At 39.9% G+C, this 20740-nt stretch overlaps 1 protein-coding gene across 1 annotated transcript in view; it reads left to right on the forward strand.

Moving 5' to 3' along the window:
• Positions 1–3419: 3419 nt before the first annotated feature.
• Positions 3420–20740, forward strand: part of LOC143290709 (X-ray repair cross-complementing protein 5-like) — a 49464-nt gene continuing 32143 nt past the window's right edge. The window contains exons 1-9 of the mRNA XM_076600225.1: positions 3420–3451; positions 5868–5981; positions 8082–8265; positions 10142–10190; positions 11527–11652; positions 14013–14198; positions 16333–16447; positions 18783–18918; positions 20110–20219. Of these exons, the coding sequence (XP_076456340.1) occupies positions 3437–3451; positions 5868–5981; positions 8082–8265; positions 10142–10190; positions 11527–11652; positions 14013–14198; positions 16333–16447; positions 18783–18918; positions 20110–20219 (1035 nt within the window). The 5' untranslated portion in view covers positions 3420–3436. The remainder of the gene's footprint in view (positions 3452–5867; positions 5982–8081; positions 8266–10141; positions 10191–11526; positions 11653–14012; positions 14199–16332; positions 16448–18782; positions 18919–20109; positions 20220–20740) is intronic.

Raw genomic sequence — 20740 nt, forward strand, 5'->3', positions numbered from 1 at the left:
AGCAGCGCTTCAGGAAAGAACCGTCGTCCTACGCCTCGGAGATTGGATGTCTGCACCTTCTAAACTATCCATGGGACTGCCACAAGGGTCTCCGCTCTCTCCTGTCCTCTACAATGTCTACACGAAGGGCCTTGCAGACTTAAACAACAATGGAATAGCTCGGGTGCTTACTCTTGCGGATGATGGCCTGGTCTTCAAAACTTCGAAAGATGCTCAGGAAAGAACTAAAGCCGTCCAGAAACAACTAAACAATATTGCTCAATGGTGCAAAGACACAGGATCTTCCATCAATCCAGCGAAAGCCCAAACGTTGCTGTGCACCCTCAACAACAAAACCGCGAGCAAATCACCACCTTCTGTGTCATTCGATGGAATTCAAATCGAGAAAACTGAATGCCTACGCTACCTAGGAATACACTTCGACAGGATGCTGACCTTCAGAAAACATACGGAAAATACTGTTCTCAAATGCAAAAAGGGCCTTTCAGTCTTAAAAGCAATGGCAACCAAAGGAATTGAACAACGCCACCTCTTCCTGCTATACCAATCACTCGTCCTCAGTGTGATCGACTACGGACTTGGGCTAACAACACCGTCTCAAAGCAACCTCCTAAAATTAGAAAGAGTACAAAATGAAGCTATGAGGCTGATCCTTGGAACAACAAAAGACACGCCCACAGAAACCATGCGATACCTGCTTGACCTTCCTTCAGTGCAGGCCAGAAACAAGTTAGAACAGGTCAAGACCTACTTCAAAGCATTAGAAAACCCTCAAAACCCACTGCATGACGCAGTCAAAGAACCAAAAGGCAGCCGTCTAGGACGAGGAAGATCATGGATGGGACAAGCAGAAGACACAATCCAGCTAGTATGCCGACTACAAGACCTGAAAGAAACAAAAGAATGGGAGAAAAACCCCAAAAACCTCAACCATCTATTCAACACAGTCATTTCACCCACTCTAGGAAGACATTGTCGGGAATGGCCAGAGGGCAAAACAGATGCGGAAGTGAAGCTACTCATAGAAGAAAACAGTAAAGAAGAGGACATCATCATATACACAGATGGCTCAGTCACCAAAGACCAGTCTGGTTGGGGATTCACTGCGAAACAAAATGGAAAAACAATTTGGGAAGAGAATGCTGCCTACAAAGTCACAACCTCCAGCCTAACGATGGAAGTTGAAGCTGCGACACATGCCCTCCAGTGGCTATCGTCCATCCATACGCCCGGAAACCAACATGCCATGATTCTAACCGACTCAATGAACCTCATACAGAAAATTGAAAACGGAATGGGAAGCCCAGAGTGGCATAAGGCAATGCGCAACTTTCAGATTAAAAAACTCACATGGTCATACTGCCCGGGACATGCAGGTGTTAAGGGAAATGAGCGAGCTGACAGACTTGCTGGTAACGCAACACCAACGAGCGGCCTACATCTAGGAAAATCGGAAATCCTCAGAAAAGTCAAAGAATACCAAAAAGAACAGGTACAAGGCCATCACACCATCGATCGCCTCAAAGAAATAAAAGCAGAGAGAGGGAGCGGCCGCAAGTCTAACATGAAAGGTAGAGCACGATGCTTTGCAAATCAAACAAATATCGGCATCATCTCCAAACCAACATTGCGCAAATTTCTTCAAAACGGAACAGAGTCTCTGTGGGCCTTTCCAAATACAATAGACTGAGCAACACACTAGACGCCACGTTCTTGGCATCAGAGATCTTTTCCCATCCCTCTTGCGGCCAGTCAGTGGCAGCCTCTGTGCGTGTGTGTATGTGTGTGTTTGTGTGGATGTGTGGGTCTGTGCTTTTGAGTGCGTTTATGAATGCGCGAGAGTGTAAGTGTACACAAGTGTCAGGAGAGATCTGTGTACGTGTGTGTGTGATGGGAGGTGGGAGTGCGGGGGGAGGTGGGGTAGAGGATGAGGTATGTGAGTGTATGCATGCCTACACTGTGGGAGCAACAGGATATTGGAACGTATATATATATATATATATATATATATATATATATATATATATATATATCTTTGTATATATGTGTGTGGGGTTGGGGGTGGGAGATATGGGCGTATGTGTGTGTGCTTGTACAAGTAAGTGTTCATCTCTGTGAGTGTGTGTTTGTGTGTGTGTGTGTGTGTGTGTGTGCCGTGGAAGCTGCGATACGTAGACTAGAAATGAGTGTGTGGAGGAGGAGGGTGGAGGAGGTGCAAGGTAATGTGTGTGTGTGTGTGTGTGTGTGTTGGAGCTCATGTACGTTTATATGTATTTGACTGTACTTTCATATCTGTGAAACTGCATGTTTGGTGCATTTCTGTTATGCATGTGTGGGTGTATGTGTGAATGTGTGTCTTCATATTTTACATTTATTCGCTTATTTATCACCATTGTTGTCTTATTTATTTATTTATTTTTATTATTATCATTTTATTAGTATTACTATTATTATTACTACTACCTTTTTCTATATTATAATTATTATTCATTATTTATTTATTTATTTATGTAAGCTTATCTATTATTTATTCCCCCGTTTTTTTGTTGTTTTTTTGTTTTGTTTTTGTTTGTTTTTTCTCAAGGCCTGACTAAGCGCGTTGGGTTACGCTGCTGGTCAGGCATCTGCTTGGCAGATGTGGTGTAGCGTATATGGTTTGTCCGAACGCAGTGACGCCTCCTTGAGCTACTGAAACTGAAACTGAAACTGTCCTGATCCTGATCCACATACCTATCAGCCGTACACATTCAGTCCTCGATCTCTCAGTGGTCCCTTTTAATCATGCAAGGCTGCTGTACTTTAGTTTACATTTTCAAGGTGATGACTTGAGTTCAAACTTTGCCTTATATACCTATATCCAGTCTGGAAAATAAAGCCACCAAGTCTGACATTCAGGTTAGTGTACTAACAAACATTTATCTGGCAGCACTGAGTAAGACTGAATTGATACCGTTACTGACTTAGTTCAAGATGTATCGCGGGTGGAAAGCCAAAGCCGTCAACACTAACCAAAATACATCAATGCCGGCAGACTGAACACATTTTTTTGTTTAGCTTATCCGGCAAATCAGTGTCCTGTTGCTATGATTTTCTGAAGCATTCTGACAGTATTAGACAATCAGTCGCTTTTATTCATTTATTTATTTTCTTAATGACTAGTTGCTTGTATGGTTAGCAAAATTCGAATCCGCTATTATACCTACACTTTTTTTCCTCTCTCTCTCTCTCTCTCTCTCTCTCTCTCTCCTAAAATTTCTTGCCCACTCTCATTTTCTCTTTTCTGGCTGTCACATAATATCTATAAACATCCGTCCACAGAGAGCGCGGATGCACACACACACACACACACACACACACACACATCTCCGCCCCCCTGCGACACCCAGGCCAGGAGAAAACAACTTGCCCAGATTTGACATTACTTCCCTTGTCCACAATGGCGGCAACCAAGGTGCGAAAATGCTTTGAATCCTTTTCTTTGTAGCTTGAAATCGAAATCATCGTATTTTCCCCTTGCACTACAAATAGGATCAATGAAAAAGGCATCAATTAACTGTTAGAGACACAATGATATCGAAAGTTGCATAAAATGCCAGAATTTATGAAAGTTAAACGTGCCGGCGAAGCGTCTGCTGATCGACGGTCACCGAGTGAGGAATCTTTGGTACTGTTTAGACAACTGGTATCCATGGACCCGTGAATATAAAGGCCTAGATCTTATCCACAGGCTATACATTTTACCCACGCCATTGACGCTAACACACAATTTGTTTTACCTATATATAGACAAGTCAGGAAGAGATCGAGTCGCCTTTACTAGTAGGCTTTAGTCGAGGAATCTTTTTATTGTTTGTTTTTTTGTTTTGTTTTTTGTTTGTTTGTTTTCAACTTGTACTTTTTCCCTTATGTTGATGCATACTTTGCCTGATTCAGTCTTACTATTCTTAGTATTCTGCGACTGCCAGTTTACATATTTCGCTCACAGGGATCGAATGGTTAGAGCGCAGGATTCTCACTGGAGGTTCCATGGTTCAATTCCTAGCTTCGCTGCACCAAGTGGTAAAAGGATGAATATTTTTCACCCAGGCCGACATACATGTAGACCTGCTTGAGTACCCAATGCCCCTTTCTGTTTATCATTTTATGGCATACTGTATAGATAAGGCAATACAACTGACTATTATTTCCAATGGTAATATGAGCACTTGTTTGCTTGATTTCTTGTCTTTTTTTTTTTTTTTTTAATAATATGTCCAGACGTAATTAGGGTGTGTACTACACAATACTGCATAAGTGTGTAGGTACTAAAATTAAAAATACATACACGCGCGCACACACACACACACACACACACACACACACGTCACAGTCTAACAAAGATTTTGTGGAGCCTGACACAATCTATGACAACAAGTCAGAGAGGAAGACAGCCACACATACAGGTCAAGTACACAGATCTAAAGATTCAAAAAGCTGTGTTAGTTTTCATCAACAACAACAGTCATCAGTGCATTGGTGTTGGTCAATTAATAAAAAACAAAACAAAACAAAAAACATTAATAAAGCCTGAAGAGGCTTAGTGTTAGAAGCAAAACATTTGTCCTCTGTAAAGGAATAGGAGCAAAGTCTTAAATTTTTGAATACATCTCTAAGTCTCTAATAGTAATGCAAACCGAAAGCATAGATATGCACTCAACGGTTGGTATACGTATATTACATCTTAATTTGTGGGAGAATAGTCAGTAAGCAGAATGTGTCAGTTTCATTGATGATGACGATTTAAAAACCAAACTAAACTAGTAAAAGGGTGGCATAGAAATATGGCAAGACATCCAGTTTTCCCTCCTCCCCATTCCCTCCCATACCATCCCCTCCCTTACCTGCTGACATTCAGTTGCATTTTTCATTAAATGTCTATGTGGAAAACAACACGACACAACCAAACAAATTGTAATTCCCATTCTTTATTAATTTCTATTATTTATGTTAAAAGTAAACCAGGTTGTCATTTTTTGGGTGCATAAACTAACCTCAGATTATGTACAACTGTGTCACATACAAGGGGCTTTGCCATTTATCACATGCTCTGAACACGTTTTGGCCAAAATGTGTCCCTTGCATTTCAGTATTCTGGATTTTGATGACAAAGACAGTCAAGAGCTTTGTTTATTGGTAAACCTACTTTACTATAGTACTGAAGTGAACAAAGAGGAGGCTTAAAATGTTGATAGACCAGCAGTTCGGTTTGCAGTCAGTGTTGTTGGGAAGCAGTAGCAGTGTTTTGTGGAAATGCTGATCGGGGGGCTATTATTATACTATTGTCTACCTCTGTCACTCATTCAGTCTCTCTCTTCTCCCTCTCAGTCATTCTCACAGACACATTCTTTGTTTCTGTTCCACCCTCTGTCTCTTTCAGTCTTTATATATATGTATATATATATAATAAATTTATCTTCTTTTGTGCTAAAGGACAAAAAGTATTATTATTATCATTACGTTATAAATAAATAAATAAATATATATATATATATATATATATATAAAAGGTTAAAGGTCTGATAGCTTTTACAGCCATCAGGGTAATGATTTAATATCCACTAGGTCTAGGTCTGGGCATGGGAGGGCAGGGCCCAATCCTTTCCTTCCACCTTTTTAACATTAACTCCCTCAACCGAAGTCAGGTACCCATTCACATCTGGGCAGAGTAAGGAAATCCGAAGTCAGAGTGCCTTTCCCGAGGACACAACACCCTGCCGAAACAGGGCCTCAAACCCTGATCATTGGTAAACACTGGATCGGAAGTCCAACACCAAACCAATTTTGCCACAGCGCCTCAATATATTTTGTCATTTGTTATTATCTTGCAGGAAGCAATAGCCATCGTGCTGGATGTGGGGCCGTCCATGTGCAGTGCAGCCCCTGGTGAAGCCACCAGTCTGCAGATGGCAATCCAGGCCATCACCATGATCCTTCAGCGCAAGGTAAAAGACAAGCAAGTCAACAACAAAAAGAGAACTGCATATATACATATATACATGCACACAGTCAAAGTGAAGAATCCTGATCTGTGGGATGCAAATCTTGATACAAGTAATGGTGAGGAGTGGGATTAACAGAAAGTTTTGAGGATTTTGTTTCAAGTTTACTACCTTCTATGAATTATTATTTATTTAGTTGTAGGTTGATTCAAATCTGCTTACTTAGAAGTGACCTTGATTCAATTATGATAATGTACATTTATATAGCGCCTTTTCTCCCTAAGAGCTCACATGGAAGATAAAGTTACAAATTACATAAATCATTCATGACCACTCTTTCTAAAAACCCCAATTAGGAGGACAATGACTGAATTATCACGTCAGTATGTGTATGGTGGATAAGTGTTCTGATACTTATTTTAGTCACATGTTTTGCTTGACATTTATGTAGATTTATCAATTGAGAAAAAAAATTGAACAAATTCGTAATATTTATCATCATAAACAAACTAACAAGATTAGCAGAACTCCACCTGGCTTCCTGAAATGTTGAAAACACATTTAAAATATGACATTTTTACATTTTCTATCAGACAGCTAGCCATCCTGAATCATCCTGTGTGCAGTGCTCTGTACGTTGTGTATGAGTACATGCACTCATGTATGTGTGTGTTCGAGTGTGATTGTAGATGTGTCCATGTATATGTATGTGTTTTCAGTTAGTTTTTCAAAGTTAGGCAGACAGTTCCTGTGGATGGAGAATCCAACAGATCACCACTTTCTTTTCTGAGAGCCAGAAAACTGGCAGGCATCCTGCCTTTGTCTTTTTTGATGACGTTTTCTGAGTCGCAGATGCTCGCTGCATCCATCCTTTTGCAGATGTTTTCGGTCACAGATACTGTGTGTACCCTTTGCAGATCAGATAATGTTTTTAGAATCACGAGACAGTCACCACGTTGATCTTTTCTGCAGCTGTTTACGGTGTCGCAGATAGTCCATGTGTTTATGTTTTTTGCAAATGTTTTCAGAACTACAGATCTATACTTACTCTGTCTGTTTTTTCTGCAGATGTTTTCAGCGACAGATTATTCTGTCAGTTTGCTTTCATCTTCTTGCAGATGATTTCAGAATCACATCTATATACTCACCGCTTTCATCTTTTAGGAGATTTCTTCAGTCACAGATTGCATTATCAGTCTGCCTGGCAGATGTGGTGTAGTGAGTGTATCTATATGGATTTGTCCCAACACATTGACGCGTCCTTGAGAAACTAAAACTGAAACTCATCTTTTTGCAGATGTTTTCAGTGATAGATGCCATCAATCTACATCATCTCGATCTTTTTGTAGATGTTTTCAGTGATAGGTACCTTCAATCTGCATTGATCTTTTTGCAGATGTTTTCAGTGATAGATGCCATCAATCTACATCATCTCGATCTTTTTGTAGATGTTTTCAGTGATAGGTACCTTCAATCTGCATTGATCTTTTTGCAGATGTTTTCAGTGATAGATGCCATCAATCTACATCATCTCAGTCTTTTTGCAGATGTTTTCAGTGATAGATGCCATCAATCTACATCATCTCGATCTTTTTGCAGATGTTTTCAGTGATAAATGCCATCAATCTGCATTGATCTTTTTGCAGATGTTTTCAGTGATAGATGCCAACAATCTACATCATCTCGATCTTTTTGCAGATGTTTTCAGTAATAGGTGCCGTCAATCTACATCATCTCGATCTTTTTGCAGATGTTTTCAGTGATAGGTGCCGTCAATCTGCATTGATCTTTTTGCAGATGTTTTCAGTGATAGATGCCATCAATCTACATCATCTCAGTCTTTTTGCAGATGTTTTCAGTGATAGATGCCATCAATCTACATCATCTCAGTCTTTTTGCAGATGTTTTCAGTGATAGATGCCATCAATCTACATCATCTCGATCTTTTTGCAGATGTTTTCAGTGATAGATGCCATCAATCTACATCATCTCGATCTTTTTGCAGATGTTTTCAGTGATAGGTGCCGTCAATCTGCATTGATCTTTTTGCAGATGTTTTTAGTGATAGATGCCATCAACCTGCATTGATATTTTTTTTTGCAGATGTTTTCTGAGTCGAAGGACGAGGTAGCGTTGGTACTGTTCGGCACCCAGGACACTGAGAACCCCCTGGTGGACGGGGACAGCTATGAGCACGTGAGCATCGCTCGCCACCTGGCGGTCGCAGACTTTGAACTGCTGCAAATGGTCCAGAACGATATCCAGCCTGGAGACTCCCCTGCTGACTGTATCCTTGACACGATTCATTGACCTTGAACTCTTGTTTTTTTTGGGATGTTATTGGTGACCTCAGCTTTTTGCCTTCAACATCTGGTTTCAGCCTGAGACTGCTGCCACTGAGATGCTGTTGGTCTGGTGATGTGGCCTTGGCAGACATGCCTACTGTCCTGATTTTTCCATATTTGTTCTGGAAAAGCAACAGAAATGTCACTGCGTTAAGAAAATAAGAAAAATACATGGCTGTTCTGGGGAAAATACAAATTTGCACATGGTTGATTTCTTCAATGACAATAGCAGCTTAGACACGCATGCGCCACCATTGTTTAGAAACTGGAAATTTAGGAGTGCTGCAGTATGAAATGACAAATCAACATGGCAATGAAAATGAATGCATGTGAGAAATGCGCTGAAAAGACTTTAAGCAATGAAGAGGAGGACATGTTTGGAATACTGCCAAAAGCAAAATCACCTCGAATGTTATCTTTAGCTGTATGACAAGCTCAGAGCTTTTTTTCTCTCATGTTTATTATGGTCTATATATGTAATGTGCCATTCTATGACTGCGTGCAGTTCATATCATAGCATATCAGTGTCATGGCTTTTAGGTTTAATCAGCCTTTTGTCTGATCATTTGGAATTTTTTGACTGTTTATGAGTGCATATTTGAGTGTGAAGTTACTAATGTTATGGTCAGCTTCCGATGGACAAATTTGTTTGGAAGCCATAATCCTTTCAGTGTTTGTCTAACTTTTTTTTTTAATTGTTAAGTGTTCCTGCAGTGACATTGTGTCCGGGCAGATTGTTGCACAAGTTAACAGCCCTGTTAGTAAAAAAGTGTGAAGAAAGGTTTGATTTGTTGCATGTTTTCGTCAGTTTTAGTGGGTGTCCCCTGGTATGAGTACTTACTACTGTCATTTATGATTATAGTAAAAAGATTTTGTGTTATGCTCTTATCATAATGTCCATGCAAAATTTTATTCTATCATATTGCTCCTAAACATACGATATTCAAGGTATGGAAGTTTCAAACTCCTCAGTCTCTCTTCATAGGACATACTGCCCTTTCCTGTAATTTGCTTGGGAAATCTTTTTCTGTCACGTCAGTGTGTTTTCTAAGGTAGGGGGACCATACCACATTTTTATGTTCCAGGATTGGTCAAACTAATGATCTAAATAATGGAACCATTACATTTTTAAACATTTTTCGTTTTTTTCATTTTTGTTGTTGTTGGATTTCCCCTCCTTAGCTGCAGTGTCTGCTGTTAACTGTTTCCCATGCCTTCACTGCAGTGACTACTGTTAACTGTTTCCCATGCCTTAACTGCAGTGTCTGCTGTTAACTGTTTCCCATGCCTTAGCTGCAGTGTCTGCTGTTAACTGTTTCCCTTGCCTTAGCTGCAGTGTCTGCTGTTAACTGTTTCCCTTGCCTTCACTGCAGTGTCTGCTGTTAACTGTTTCCCTTGCCTTAGCTGCAGTGTCTGCTGTTAACTGTTTCCTGCAGTGTCTGCTGTTAACTGTTTCCCATGCCTTCACTGCAGTGACTGCTGTTAACTGTTTCCCATGCCTTCACTGCAGTGTGTGTTGTGAACTGTTCCTGTGCCTTCACTGAAATGTCTGCTGCTTGCTGACAGACTAAGGTGTTGATATGGCCCAGCTCAACACAAGGTTCATATGATTTATTATTTTATAAGTCAGCTGCTCTCTTCTGTCCTTGTTTCAGTTTGAGATGCTGGTCAAAACCTTGGTGAACGTTGTATTATCTTTGCATGCTTTGTTTCTCTTTGCCAGATCTTGACTGGTCTTCCACATTGGAAATCCATTTCAGGAGAAATACCTATCATGTTGTTCAAACCATAGTGTCTGTTTTCCTTAACTGCACTTGGTCATCGATGCCATGGTGGTTGCAATGGATCACATGGAAAGTGGATTGCAGTGAGTACATGAATCTGCACACTGAGTGTATGCGTGCGTGTGTCTGCGCGTGGTGTGTGCGCACGCGCATGTGTGTTTGTGTGTGTGTGTGTGTGAGTGGTGTGGGAAGATGTGCAATACCACTTGCTGACTGAAATGGAGAGGCACGTGAATTTCAGTAACCTGTATATTTGTATATAGCTATTTCCATTTGGTTGTTTCTTCTTATGTTGGACATGTGCTGCTGCCAAAAAGAAAATCACTGTACCAAGTGTAGACAATCAAGTTTGTGTATTGTGTATTGTTTTAAATATATGCCACTGTGGGAGACTGAGTTTGTTTGTGTGTGTTTGTTTCTGTGTTTTATATGTATCACAGTATATCAGGAAAAAAAATCTTGTTATTGAAAATGTGTGAGAGAAAACAGTGTGTGTGTTTGTGTGTGTGTGTGTGTGTGTGTGTGTGTGCTGACATTTATCTGCATGAATTCATGTTTTTCAGTGTGTCTTTAAAATATTGTCTGCTTCAGATATTTGCTGTGTTTGCAGGACATGTATGACAATGAGCATCTCATCACTGGGCAACCTTTTTTTCTGTTAACATAATATAAACACACACACACACACACAGAGAAATAAAAAACAACAACATCAACACATGTACCCGCTCACACATATACACATTGTCCATATGGTAATAGTTTAGGATTTCATGCAACAGTGCATCCAGGAATACAGCTCTGAAATGCTTCTAAGGTAAGACACTGGAAATGCTCAGAGATGTTCTGTTCACAAGACACATAACACATATTAACAGTAACAAGACAAATACAAAATGGTATATCCACGACAGTTCAGGCCTTGAGAGCCAACACTAGGTTTATGTCAAACTTTAAATTTTCTGAAATAAAAGAAATGATGAGAAAAAATACAAATGAATGTATATAATGATTAAGAATATATTGAATATATTTATTAAATAAATACAGACTGCTCTCCCTGGGGATAGAGGGTTGCATAGCACCACCATTTTTTTTTATTTTTTTTTTTTGTCTGCAGGTGGATTTGTTTAACAATCAAAGTATAATATCCTACAGAATATTGCCTGGGACAACTCTTATATTGTCATCGGTTGCTTTCCATGTGCTAAGAGCATGCAGCACACACTGGACCTCAGTTTATCGTCTCATCCGAAAGACTTGCGTGCAGACCACTTGGGGTCTAGCAGTGGGGAATAAAATCCTGGCAAGCGTGGGATTTGACCCCCCTTACCCTCAGATTCTCTTCCTTCCCAGGCAGACACGTTGCTGCTAGGCCACCGCACCACGTAATGAAGTGTCCTGATGGTTGGTGTGCAGGGGAAAACGTGGATTTGGCTCCAAGCGTCTGATCGTGCTCAGTGACCTGGCCAGCCCCTTTGGCGATGACCAGCTGGAAACAGTCATGGACGTCATCCAGAAGTTTAATGTGGAGATTAATTTCATGTCAGTCTGCTTGTGTGTCTGCAGTTTGCATGTATGTATATGATTATTGATGTGATATGGATGTAACCTTCCAAAAAGGCAAACGGTTGTGTACGTGGTGGGGTGATAATGGTCATGCTTATAAAAGAACGCAGAGGAAGAATATGTGGGTGAATGTGAATGCGTGGTTGTGTGTGTGTGTGTGTGTGTCTGATTGCTTCTGTGTGTGTTTGAGATTGCTTGTGTGTGTGTGTGTGTGTGTGCATGTGTGTGTGTGTGTGATTGCATGTGTGTGTGAGTGTTATTTCACAAATGTCATTTTATTAATCACACATCAAACATTGTCATGTGTTATTATTGTCATTCATACACAAATTTTGTAATGTATTTTTGACTCACTTGTGTAAACAAAGTGAGTCTATGTTTTAACCCGGTGTTCGGTTGTCTGTGTGTGTGTGTGTCTGTGTGTCCGTGGTAAACTTTAACATTGACATTTTCTCTGCAACTACTTTGTCAGTTGACACCAAATTTGGCATAAAAATAGGAAAAATTCAGTTCTTTCCAGTCATCTTGTTTAAAACAATATTGCGCTTCTGGGATGGGCACAAAAAAATAAAGAATGAAGCCTAATTATATGCAAACTGCATTTACTGTTATATTTATATTTTTTGTATTCTCTAAACTTGGCACTTTGATCTGATATTCTGACCCAACAGCTAGAGCAGTCATTATTATCATTTTTGGCTCAAACAGGAACTTCTTTTGCTAAGCATGGAAGCTTTATTTATTTTGCAAACGTTTTGGTGCAGATAGAAAAAAAGGGAAATTACTATGTAATGCTAGTGGAGTTAATTTGCTTTAAACTGATCTTTCTCATCTTAAACATTACATTTTGAAACAAGAGAGGCAAGGCCTTCAAGACTCACTTGTGATGCACTTTTTAAAAAAAAATGCAAGCTTTTTATGTATTGAGTATAATTTCAAAATGTAATGTTTAAGATGAGAAAGATCAGTTTAAAGCAAACTAAGTTCCCCAGCAGAGTAATTTCCCTTGTTTTACTGCCTACACCAAAACGTTTGCAATAAATAAAACTTCCACGCTTAGCAAAAGAAGTTCCTGTTTGAACAAAAAATGATAATAATGACAGATCTTTTGTTGGGTCGAATATCAGATCAAAGTGCCAAGTTTAGAGAATACAAAAAATATAAATATAACAGTAAATGCATTATACTCAATACATAAAAAGCTTGGATTTTTTTAAAAGTGTATCACAAGTGAGTCTTGAAGGCCTTGCCTTTCTTGTTTTGTTTTTTCATTATTATTAAACAAATATTATCATGTATTATTTGTAGTAGTTGTAGTTGTATTGCTATTATTACAAAATTTCATCATAGATTATCATTATTAATGATTGTTATTATTATTACATGAATATCTTCATGTATTATCATTAGTAGTAAATGTAGTTTTACAGAAATGTTATCATGTAGTAGTTGTAGTGTATAAACATCTTCATGTATTAGTAGTAGTAGACAATTGTCTTCATGTACTGTTGTTTCTACATGAATGTGATCAAGTGTTGGTTTTTTATTCATTAATGTCATTGGGAATGTAGTATTGTTATCTGTTATTATCTCTGCATGAATATTGTCATGTATTATTGATTGAATTGATATTATTATCACAACATGAACATAGTCAATCATTATTATTATTATCATCATCATCATCATCATCATGCAAACCTCTTCTTGTTATTTTATATTATTTTTTATTCATCTTGTTATTTTATTTTATTCATTAACATCATTGTGAATGTAGTATTGTTTTCTTTTAGTTTTATTATTATTCTTATCACAGCATGAATAATGTCATGTATTATTGATTGAATTGATAGTAGTAGTAGTATCATGACATGAACATGGTTAAGTATTATTATTATTATTATTATTATTATTATTATTATGACACAAACCTCCTCTTGTTCAGAGGCCCTGAACTGATGTTTTTATTATCATGACAAGAACACGATCAAGTATTATTATTATAATTATCGTAATCATGACATAAACCTCCTCTTGTTCAGAGGCCTGTAATTGATATCATTATCATTATCATGACATGAACATGGTCAAGTATGATTATTATCATCATTGTTGTTATAGTCATGAAACAAACCTCCTCTTGTTCAGAGGCCCGTAATAGATATTATTATTATCATGACATGAACATGGTCAAGTATTATTATTGTTATTATAATTAAGACACAAACCTCCTCTTGTTCAGAGGCCCGTAATAGATATTATTATTATCATGACATGAACATGGTCAGGTATTATTATTGTTATTATAATCAAGACACAAACCTCCTCTTGTTCAGAGGCCCGGACCTGGACGACGAGGAGGAGGACAAGGGGGAGGGTGGTGGGGGTGGCGGGGAGGGGGGAGCAAGCAGTGGGGGAGGTGGTGGTGGGGGTCAGAAGGAGAAGACGCCGCAGCAGCGGGCGGGAGAAGCCATGGCCAAGTACATGCTGGAGAAGACAGGGGGTGCCAGCTACTCTTTCAAGTCAGTGGGTTTTTTGTGTTTTTTTTTGGTGTTTTTTTCTTTTCTTTTTCGTTTTTTATTCTGATCCAGATGTTTTGTTTTTCTTGTTCTCTGTGCATGTGTGTATTGTATTATATTGTATTTCTCTTTTATGTGTGTATTGTATTGTATTTCTCTTTTTGTCACAACAGATTTCTCTCTGTGAATTTTGGGCTGCTGTCCCCAGGGAGAGTGTCGCTACACTGAGAGCGCCACCCTTTTTTTGCCTGCAATTTTATTTGTTTCCCTGTCGAAGTGGAGTTTTATACAGGATTTTGCCGGGGACAATCCTTTTGTTGCTGTGTTGTAGTTTTTTTGTGCGTGCTAAGTGTAATACAGTTTTGCTCTTCCTGAAACTTTAATGTGGAAATTGATTATGTTTATGGTTCAATTTATTTTCTGTGTTTACATACGTCATGTTTATTGCTTTTATGTTTGAAGTTTTGTATTTGATATCCCTTACACTGTGGGCATTGCTCACCCTTGCTTAGGGATCAGTATATCTGTAAACACTAAATGTTCATTCATTCATTCATTTATTCTTTCTCTCTGTTGCTCTCTCTTTCCATCTCTGTCGGTCTGTCTGTCTCTCTCACTGTCTGTGTGTGTCTCTCTCTCTGTGTCTCTTACTCGCTCGCTCTGTGTCTCTGTGCATCTCTCTCTCCTTCCTAACTTCTTTGGGGGTTTTTAAGTATAACTCTATATGACTCTGTGTGTGTGTGTGTGTGTGTGTGTGTGTGTGTGTGTGTGCAGCATTTTAGACTGTATATTAGAAAAAAAAGAAAAAAAGTATCTACTAGCTGTTGTGGCAAAGTCTCAAGGACTGACGATTGGGAGGACTTGGGTTCGAACCCCATCAGACACTGGTTTTTGCACCCGTGCACGGCTGGTTCCTGTCTCTGTTGAATAATCTGTGTGCTAAAATGGGAAGACTCAGACCAAACAGTTAAGGAAGGGTCATCCGCTTCACGGATGCATCTTTTTGAGGGTTGCTCAGATTTCCCATCTGACATTGCAGTTGTTATCTTTCAGGCCTGGATAATGGCAGGATATGATTATTATGAAAGGAAGTGTATAGTGCAGCCTTGTCACTTGCATTCTTTAGATGATCTTAAGAGACAAATTTCATTCTGTTTTTTTTTTTGTTTGTTTTGGTTTTGTTTAGTTGGGGGTTTTTTTTGGTGTATTTTTTCAATGAAGATAGAACACAAGTGTTCCGACAGTTTAGATTTTAGAGTACATACATACAATTTGTATGTTGTTATCTGACTTTTTTTTATGCCACAGATGAAGAGCTTCTTTTCAGTTCAGTTTGCTTTGTGAAAATGATGTTAAAGGTGGTTTGAATTACAGTTCTTTTTGTGGTGGATGGTGATTGGGTCTTCTGTAGGTTATAGTAATGGTGTGAAATGACATCTTTTCTGTCTTTCATTCGTTACGTCTGTAGATCTTTCCTTCCCTCTGTCTGTCTTTCTGTCTGTCTCTCTGTCTTTCTCAGTCTTTCTTTCTGTCTTTCTGTCTTTATTGAAGTATTTAGTTCTTATTTGTCCATTTCCTTGGTACCCCAGTGATAAACGTTTGTATTGCAAAATCAGTGTTTTCAAAAGTTGATGCCAGACTGTTTCTGGATTGGCGGGATTGCCTTGGAGAGTCAAGTTGCAAAATCAGCTATGCCAACCAGAAGTGTTAGAGCGTATAACTGTCTTTCACCTCAGTGTTCAGTCAGAGAGGACATGCGTTGCACAGCCATCATACAGATCCATACACCTAGCACGACTTATCAGGAAGAGACGTGAGAAATTCTGGAGCCAACAACAACAGACCAACTATGTTGAGAGACTGAAGGCATTTGACTGAAACATGGGATGGTGCCTTGATGTTTCATTGTTTTTTCAGCACTTACCTGAGTGTGTGGGGTTTGTGCCGTGTGTGTGACAGACACACGAACAAACATATGGCTTAAAGCGCTGAGAGAGAGTGGTAGTAGTAGTATACATCACATAAAAAAATAACATCATTTTTCACATTATGTCATTCATCCTTGAAAAAGGTCTATACTGACTGGAATTTTTTTTTTTTTTTTTTTTTTTTTCCACTTTTTCTTTTTATCATGCAGTGAAGCATTGCCAGCGCTGAGCTACTTTCAGTCACGACAGGTTCGTCCCACCGCCTGGAAATGTGTGTTGGAGATTGGACCAAACCTCAAGATTCCCATCAACGGATACATCAAGGTAAGCACCCACTCCTGAAAGCCACTGAAGCTTTGCAATATGTGGACTGATAGCAGAATGTGCATTTCCAGCTGTTCACTATCCAGGGCCTTTCATCCAGGTTCAGGGCCTTTCTTCCAGGTTCAGGGCCTTCCATCCAGGTTCAGGGCCTTCCATTCAGGTTCAGCACTCTCCATCCAGGTTCAGGGCCTTTCATCCAGGTTCAGGGCCTTCCGTCTAGGTTCAGGGCCTTCCGTCCGGGTTCAGCGCCTTCCATTCAGGTTCAGCACTCTCCATCCAGGTTCAGGGCCTTCCATCCAGTTTTGTTGCCTTCCATCCAGGTTCAGGGCCTTCCATCCAGTTTCATTGTATTTCATCCAGGTTCAGGGCCTTCCATCCAGTTTTGTTGCCTTCCATCCAATAGGTGATTGGAAAAAAAAGTTTCTATAATAATAGACGATCCTGGTGTCAGACTGAAGCTCCGATACATGATTTTCAATCTCTTTTTTGTGTTTGTTCTTGAATTTTTTTTTAACGTCCTATGGGGCCAGGTCAGTTAAGATGCAGTGCATCCTTTCCGTTATTTTCAAAGCATCAGGGACTTGTACTTATGTGTGATAAGAACCCCTACAGGTTCTCCATAGAATAGTTCCACACTTTTGGCCTTAACTCATTCAGCCCTAGCACCTGAGCGGTGCTCTGGCGTTGAGCTTTGTTTCAATAAAACAGCTTCCATGCTCCCACATGTGGATAAAAACTGCGAGCAAAGGGAACAAACTTCTGTAGTTTTTCTGGCCATGTCCACAAATGTCAGTTTGGAGGTAAAACAGGTTGATGTCAGTGTGTTTCCTGTGTTTTTTACCCATCAGTACGGCAGGGAAGCCTGCTGAGGCTGTAAACTCCCAGGGTTGAATGGGTTAATGGGGTTTCAAAGTTGTTGTTTTTTATTTTATTTTTGCAAATTTTGCATTTAAAACTGAATGTGTGAGACTATCGTTGGTTGTAATCTCCTCTCTGGTGGGGATGCACACTCAGTCTGGCTCTGTAATGAAGCTATTATTGTCATCAGTAGGAGGGTGTGGGGTGGATGGTGTCCTGTGAATATTAAATCAGAACAGGCACTACTTAACACCACCAAAGTGACTCGGCAGCAGTGCAGGGTCTCCTACGGTGTGTTGCCTCTTGGCAGTCTGACATTGATAGTTGCCTGCGAACTGCTTAGACTGAGACTGCAGCAGATGAACCGGGATGTGGCTGTGTATTAGGGGACTTGTAATAAGCGATGTGGGAGAAAAATGTCTCTGAAACGGTACATATGATGGATCAGCAGAAGAAAAAAAAAAGAAAGGAAAAACAAGTTGAATTTTATTATTTTGTCACATCATATTTATTGTGTGAGCTCAGCACCACAGTGCAGCGCCACTTTTTTTTTTCTCTCTCTCTCTCTCTCTCAAGCTGCATGTATTTGTTTTACTAGCAAAGTGGATTTTCCTAAAGATTTTTGCCAGGGACAACCTTTTTAATGCCATAGGTTCTTTTACATGCACAAAATACATACTGCACATGGGACCTCGATTGGTTTCTCATTTCAACCAAATGACTAGTATCCAGTCCAGACCACCACGACTCAAGGTCTTCGGAGGGGAAGAAAAATCTGGTGAGTGAGGGATTCGATCCCATGCCCTCAGATTATCTCGCTTCCAAGGCAGGCGCTTTACCTCTAGGCCACCACCACTCCACTGTTGAGGAGTTGTCTGTATGATTCCCTTGACCCTCCCCCTCCCTCACACACAAGGGAGTTGATAGTGTGGAGTGATGGTCTAAAGGTAATGCGTCTGCCTAGGAAGCGAGAGAATCTGAGTGCACTGGTTCAAATCCCAGCACAGTCGCTAGTATTTTCTCCCCCTCCACTAGACCTTGAGTGGTGATCTGGACACTAGTTGTATGGATGAAACGATAAACCAAGGTTCCTTGTGCAGCAAAGAACCCATGGCAACAAAAGGGTTGTCCCTGGAAAAATTATGTACAAAAATCCACTTCAATAGGAAAACAAATTAAAAAAAACTGCTGGCAGAACAAAACACACACACAAAAAAAAAGGATGGCACCCTCAGTGTAGTGACGCGCTCTCCCTGGGGAGAGCAGCCCTAATTTCACACAGAGAAATCTGTTGTGACAAAAAGAGTAATACAATACTTCTTCTGCTTCTTTATTGTTGGGCTGCAACTCCCATGTACATGGGTGGGCTTTTACGTGTATGATCGTTTTTACCCTGTCATGTAGGCAGCCATACTCCGTTTTTGGGGGTCAGTGCAGTACAGCACAATACACAAGTGGAACTGGTGGGCAATTGCAGGTGAAGGAGTTCAAGCTGAAGCAGAGCTGGAAGCGGGTGTACGCCAAGGACCCCGACATGGCCGTCAAGACGGAGCGCACTTTTCACCTGGACGATGAGGAGAAGACGGAGGTGGACCGTGACGACATTGTGGAAGGTGAGAGCTGGTGATGGTCCGTGTGGTCCTTCCCTCTCTGGTTTGTGATGGCAGGATTTTTGTGTTTGTGGGAATCAGAATCAGAATCTTATTTATTTGTCATGAAAACCGTGAATGAAAGGTTTATAGACATAATAAAGGGTAGAAAAAGAAAAAAAAACAACAAAAAAACCCAACTAAACTAAATGTAAGGTGTTCTAATTAAAACGTGACATGTTCTTTGACACATTCATATATGCATTTTGCTAGTTGGGGTTGTACAGGGTCATAACGACACCATTGACTCACTGTATCAGTAAGCATCAAAATTTGTGAATTCAGGCTTTATGTCTGTTAACAAAAATTCTCATAAGTGTTGGTGGATGGGTGTGTGTTTGGTGTTGTGTATGTGTGTGAGTTTAGTGTTGTATGTGTGTGTGTGAGGGTGGGTATGATTGGTGTTGTGTTCGTTCATTCTTTTGTTTGACATTTATCCACAATTGTGATTTTAGACGATGGTGTTGTGTATGTATGTGTTGTGTGTGACTTTGGTGTATGTATTTGCCTTTCTTGTGGGTGAGTGTGGGTTTGGTGCTGTGTGTGTGTGTGTGAGTTTGGTGTTCTGTATGTGTGTGTGTGTGTGTGTGTGTGATGTACAGGTGCATTTTTGTGATTCTGATGTTGTGTGTGTGTCTAAGTGTTTGTGATTATGTGTGAGGTTTGTGTTATGTGTGTATGGGTTCAGTGTTTTGTAAGTATGTGCATGTGTGTGTGTGTATGTGTGTGAATGGAAAGTTTATGTCTAAGAGGGCAGTATTTTTGCTCTGCAGTTTGTGCAGGTGTTTATGTGTTTGCACGCACACACACACACACATATACACAGATAGATAGATACAGTTAGATATATATTGTTTGATAGATAGATATAGATATATGCTCACCTGCTCACTGCCCACTATGACGTCTCACATGTAGGACAGCTTCAAAGACCCGCCAGTCTTGTCTGTTTTGGGACAGTCTCTCAGTGGTACTCCCAGGTGTGCTTCAGTTTCTTCAGCTCTTCAGTTGTTCATATGTTGTGTGTGTGCATGTGTGTGTGTGTGTTTTCATGTGTGTGTGCAGGTGTGTGTGTGTGCGGCTCTGTATGTGTGTGTGTGTGTGTGTGTCTGTGCGTAATTTATTGGTTGTTTTTTAAATTTTTTTAATGTGCAGGGTACTGCTATGGAAGCGACAGGGTACCGATGACGGCGGAGGACAAGGAAAGCATGAAGTACCAGTCTGAAAAGTGCCTGAAAGTGCTGGGCTTCACCAAGGCAGAGAATGTAAGCTTTTTGCTTGTCACCGCATGTGCTGTTGTTGAATTTGTTATTCATCTTTTTCTTTTTTCTTTTTTTTAGTTGTCTTCCTTTGTGCAAAGCGGGATGGAGGGAGACATGTTTGCGTCTAGATGGGTGGGTGTTAAGGAGCATTATTTTCTCAGAGGAAAAGAGCATGAAAAAGAAAAGAGATTCACATGTGTGAGCAAAACAAGTTTATATGTAAATCACCTTGTCGTGGTTATCTTTGTGTCTTTCAATGTAAGTTTGTGTTTAAGAGTGTGTATTTGTTTGTGTGTGTGTTGGGGGCAGATGGGAGTTGGGTGGGGGGGGGGGTAAACTAATGGTAGCTATTGGACATTTGGATAAACTAACAAAGTATTTGTAAATACAGGATGAAGAGTTTATTGCTTTTGCATCTGTGTTGTTGGAAAGTATTGGAACAAACTTTTATCTTCACACAAGAAAGAATGCACACCTTTGCTATTTTCTGCCCTCATAGGCATACAACTTTCCTGATCAGGCTG

The sequence above is a fragment of the Babylonia areolata genome, chromosome 16 (assembly GCF_041734735.1).
Source record: "Babylonia areolata isolate BAREFJ2019XMU chromosome 16, ASM4173473v1, whole genome shotgun sequence".
Lineage (NCBI taxonomy): Eukaryota > Metazoa > Mollusca > Gastropoda > Neogastropoda > Buccinidae > Babylonia > Babylonia areolata.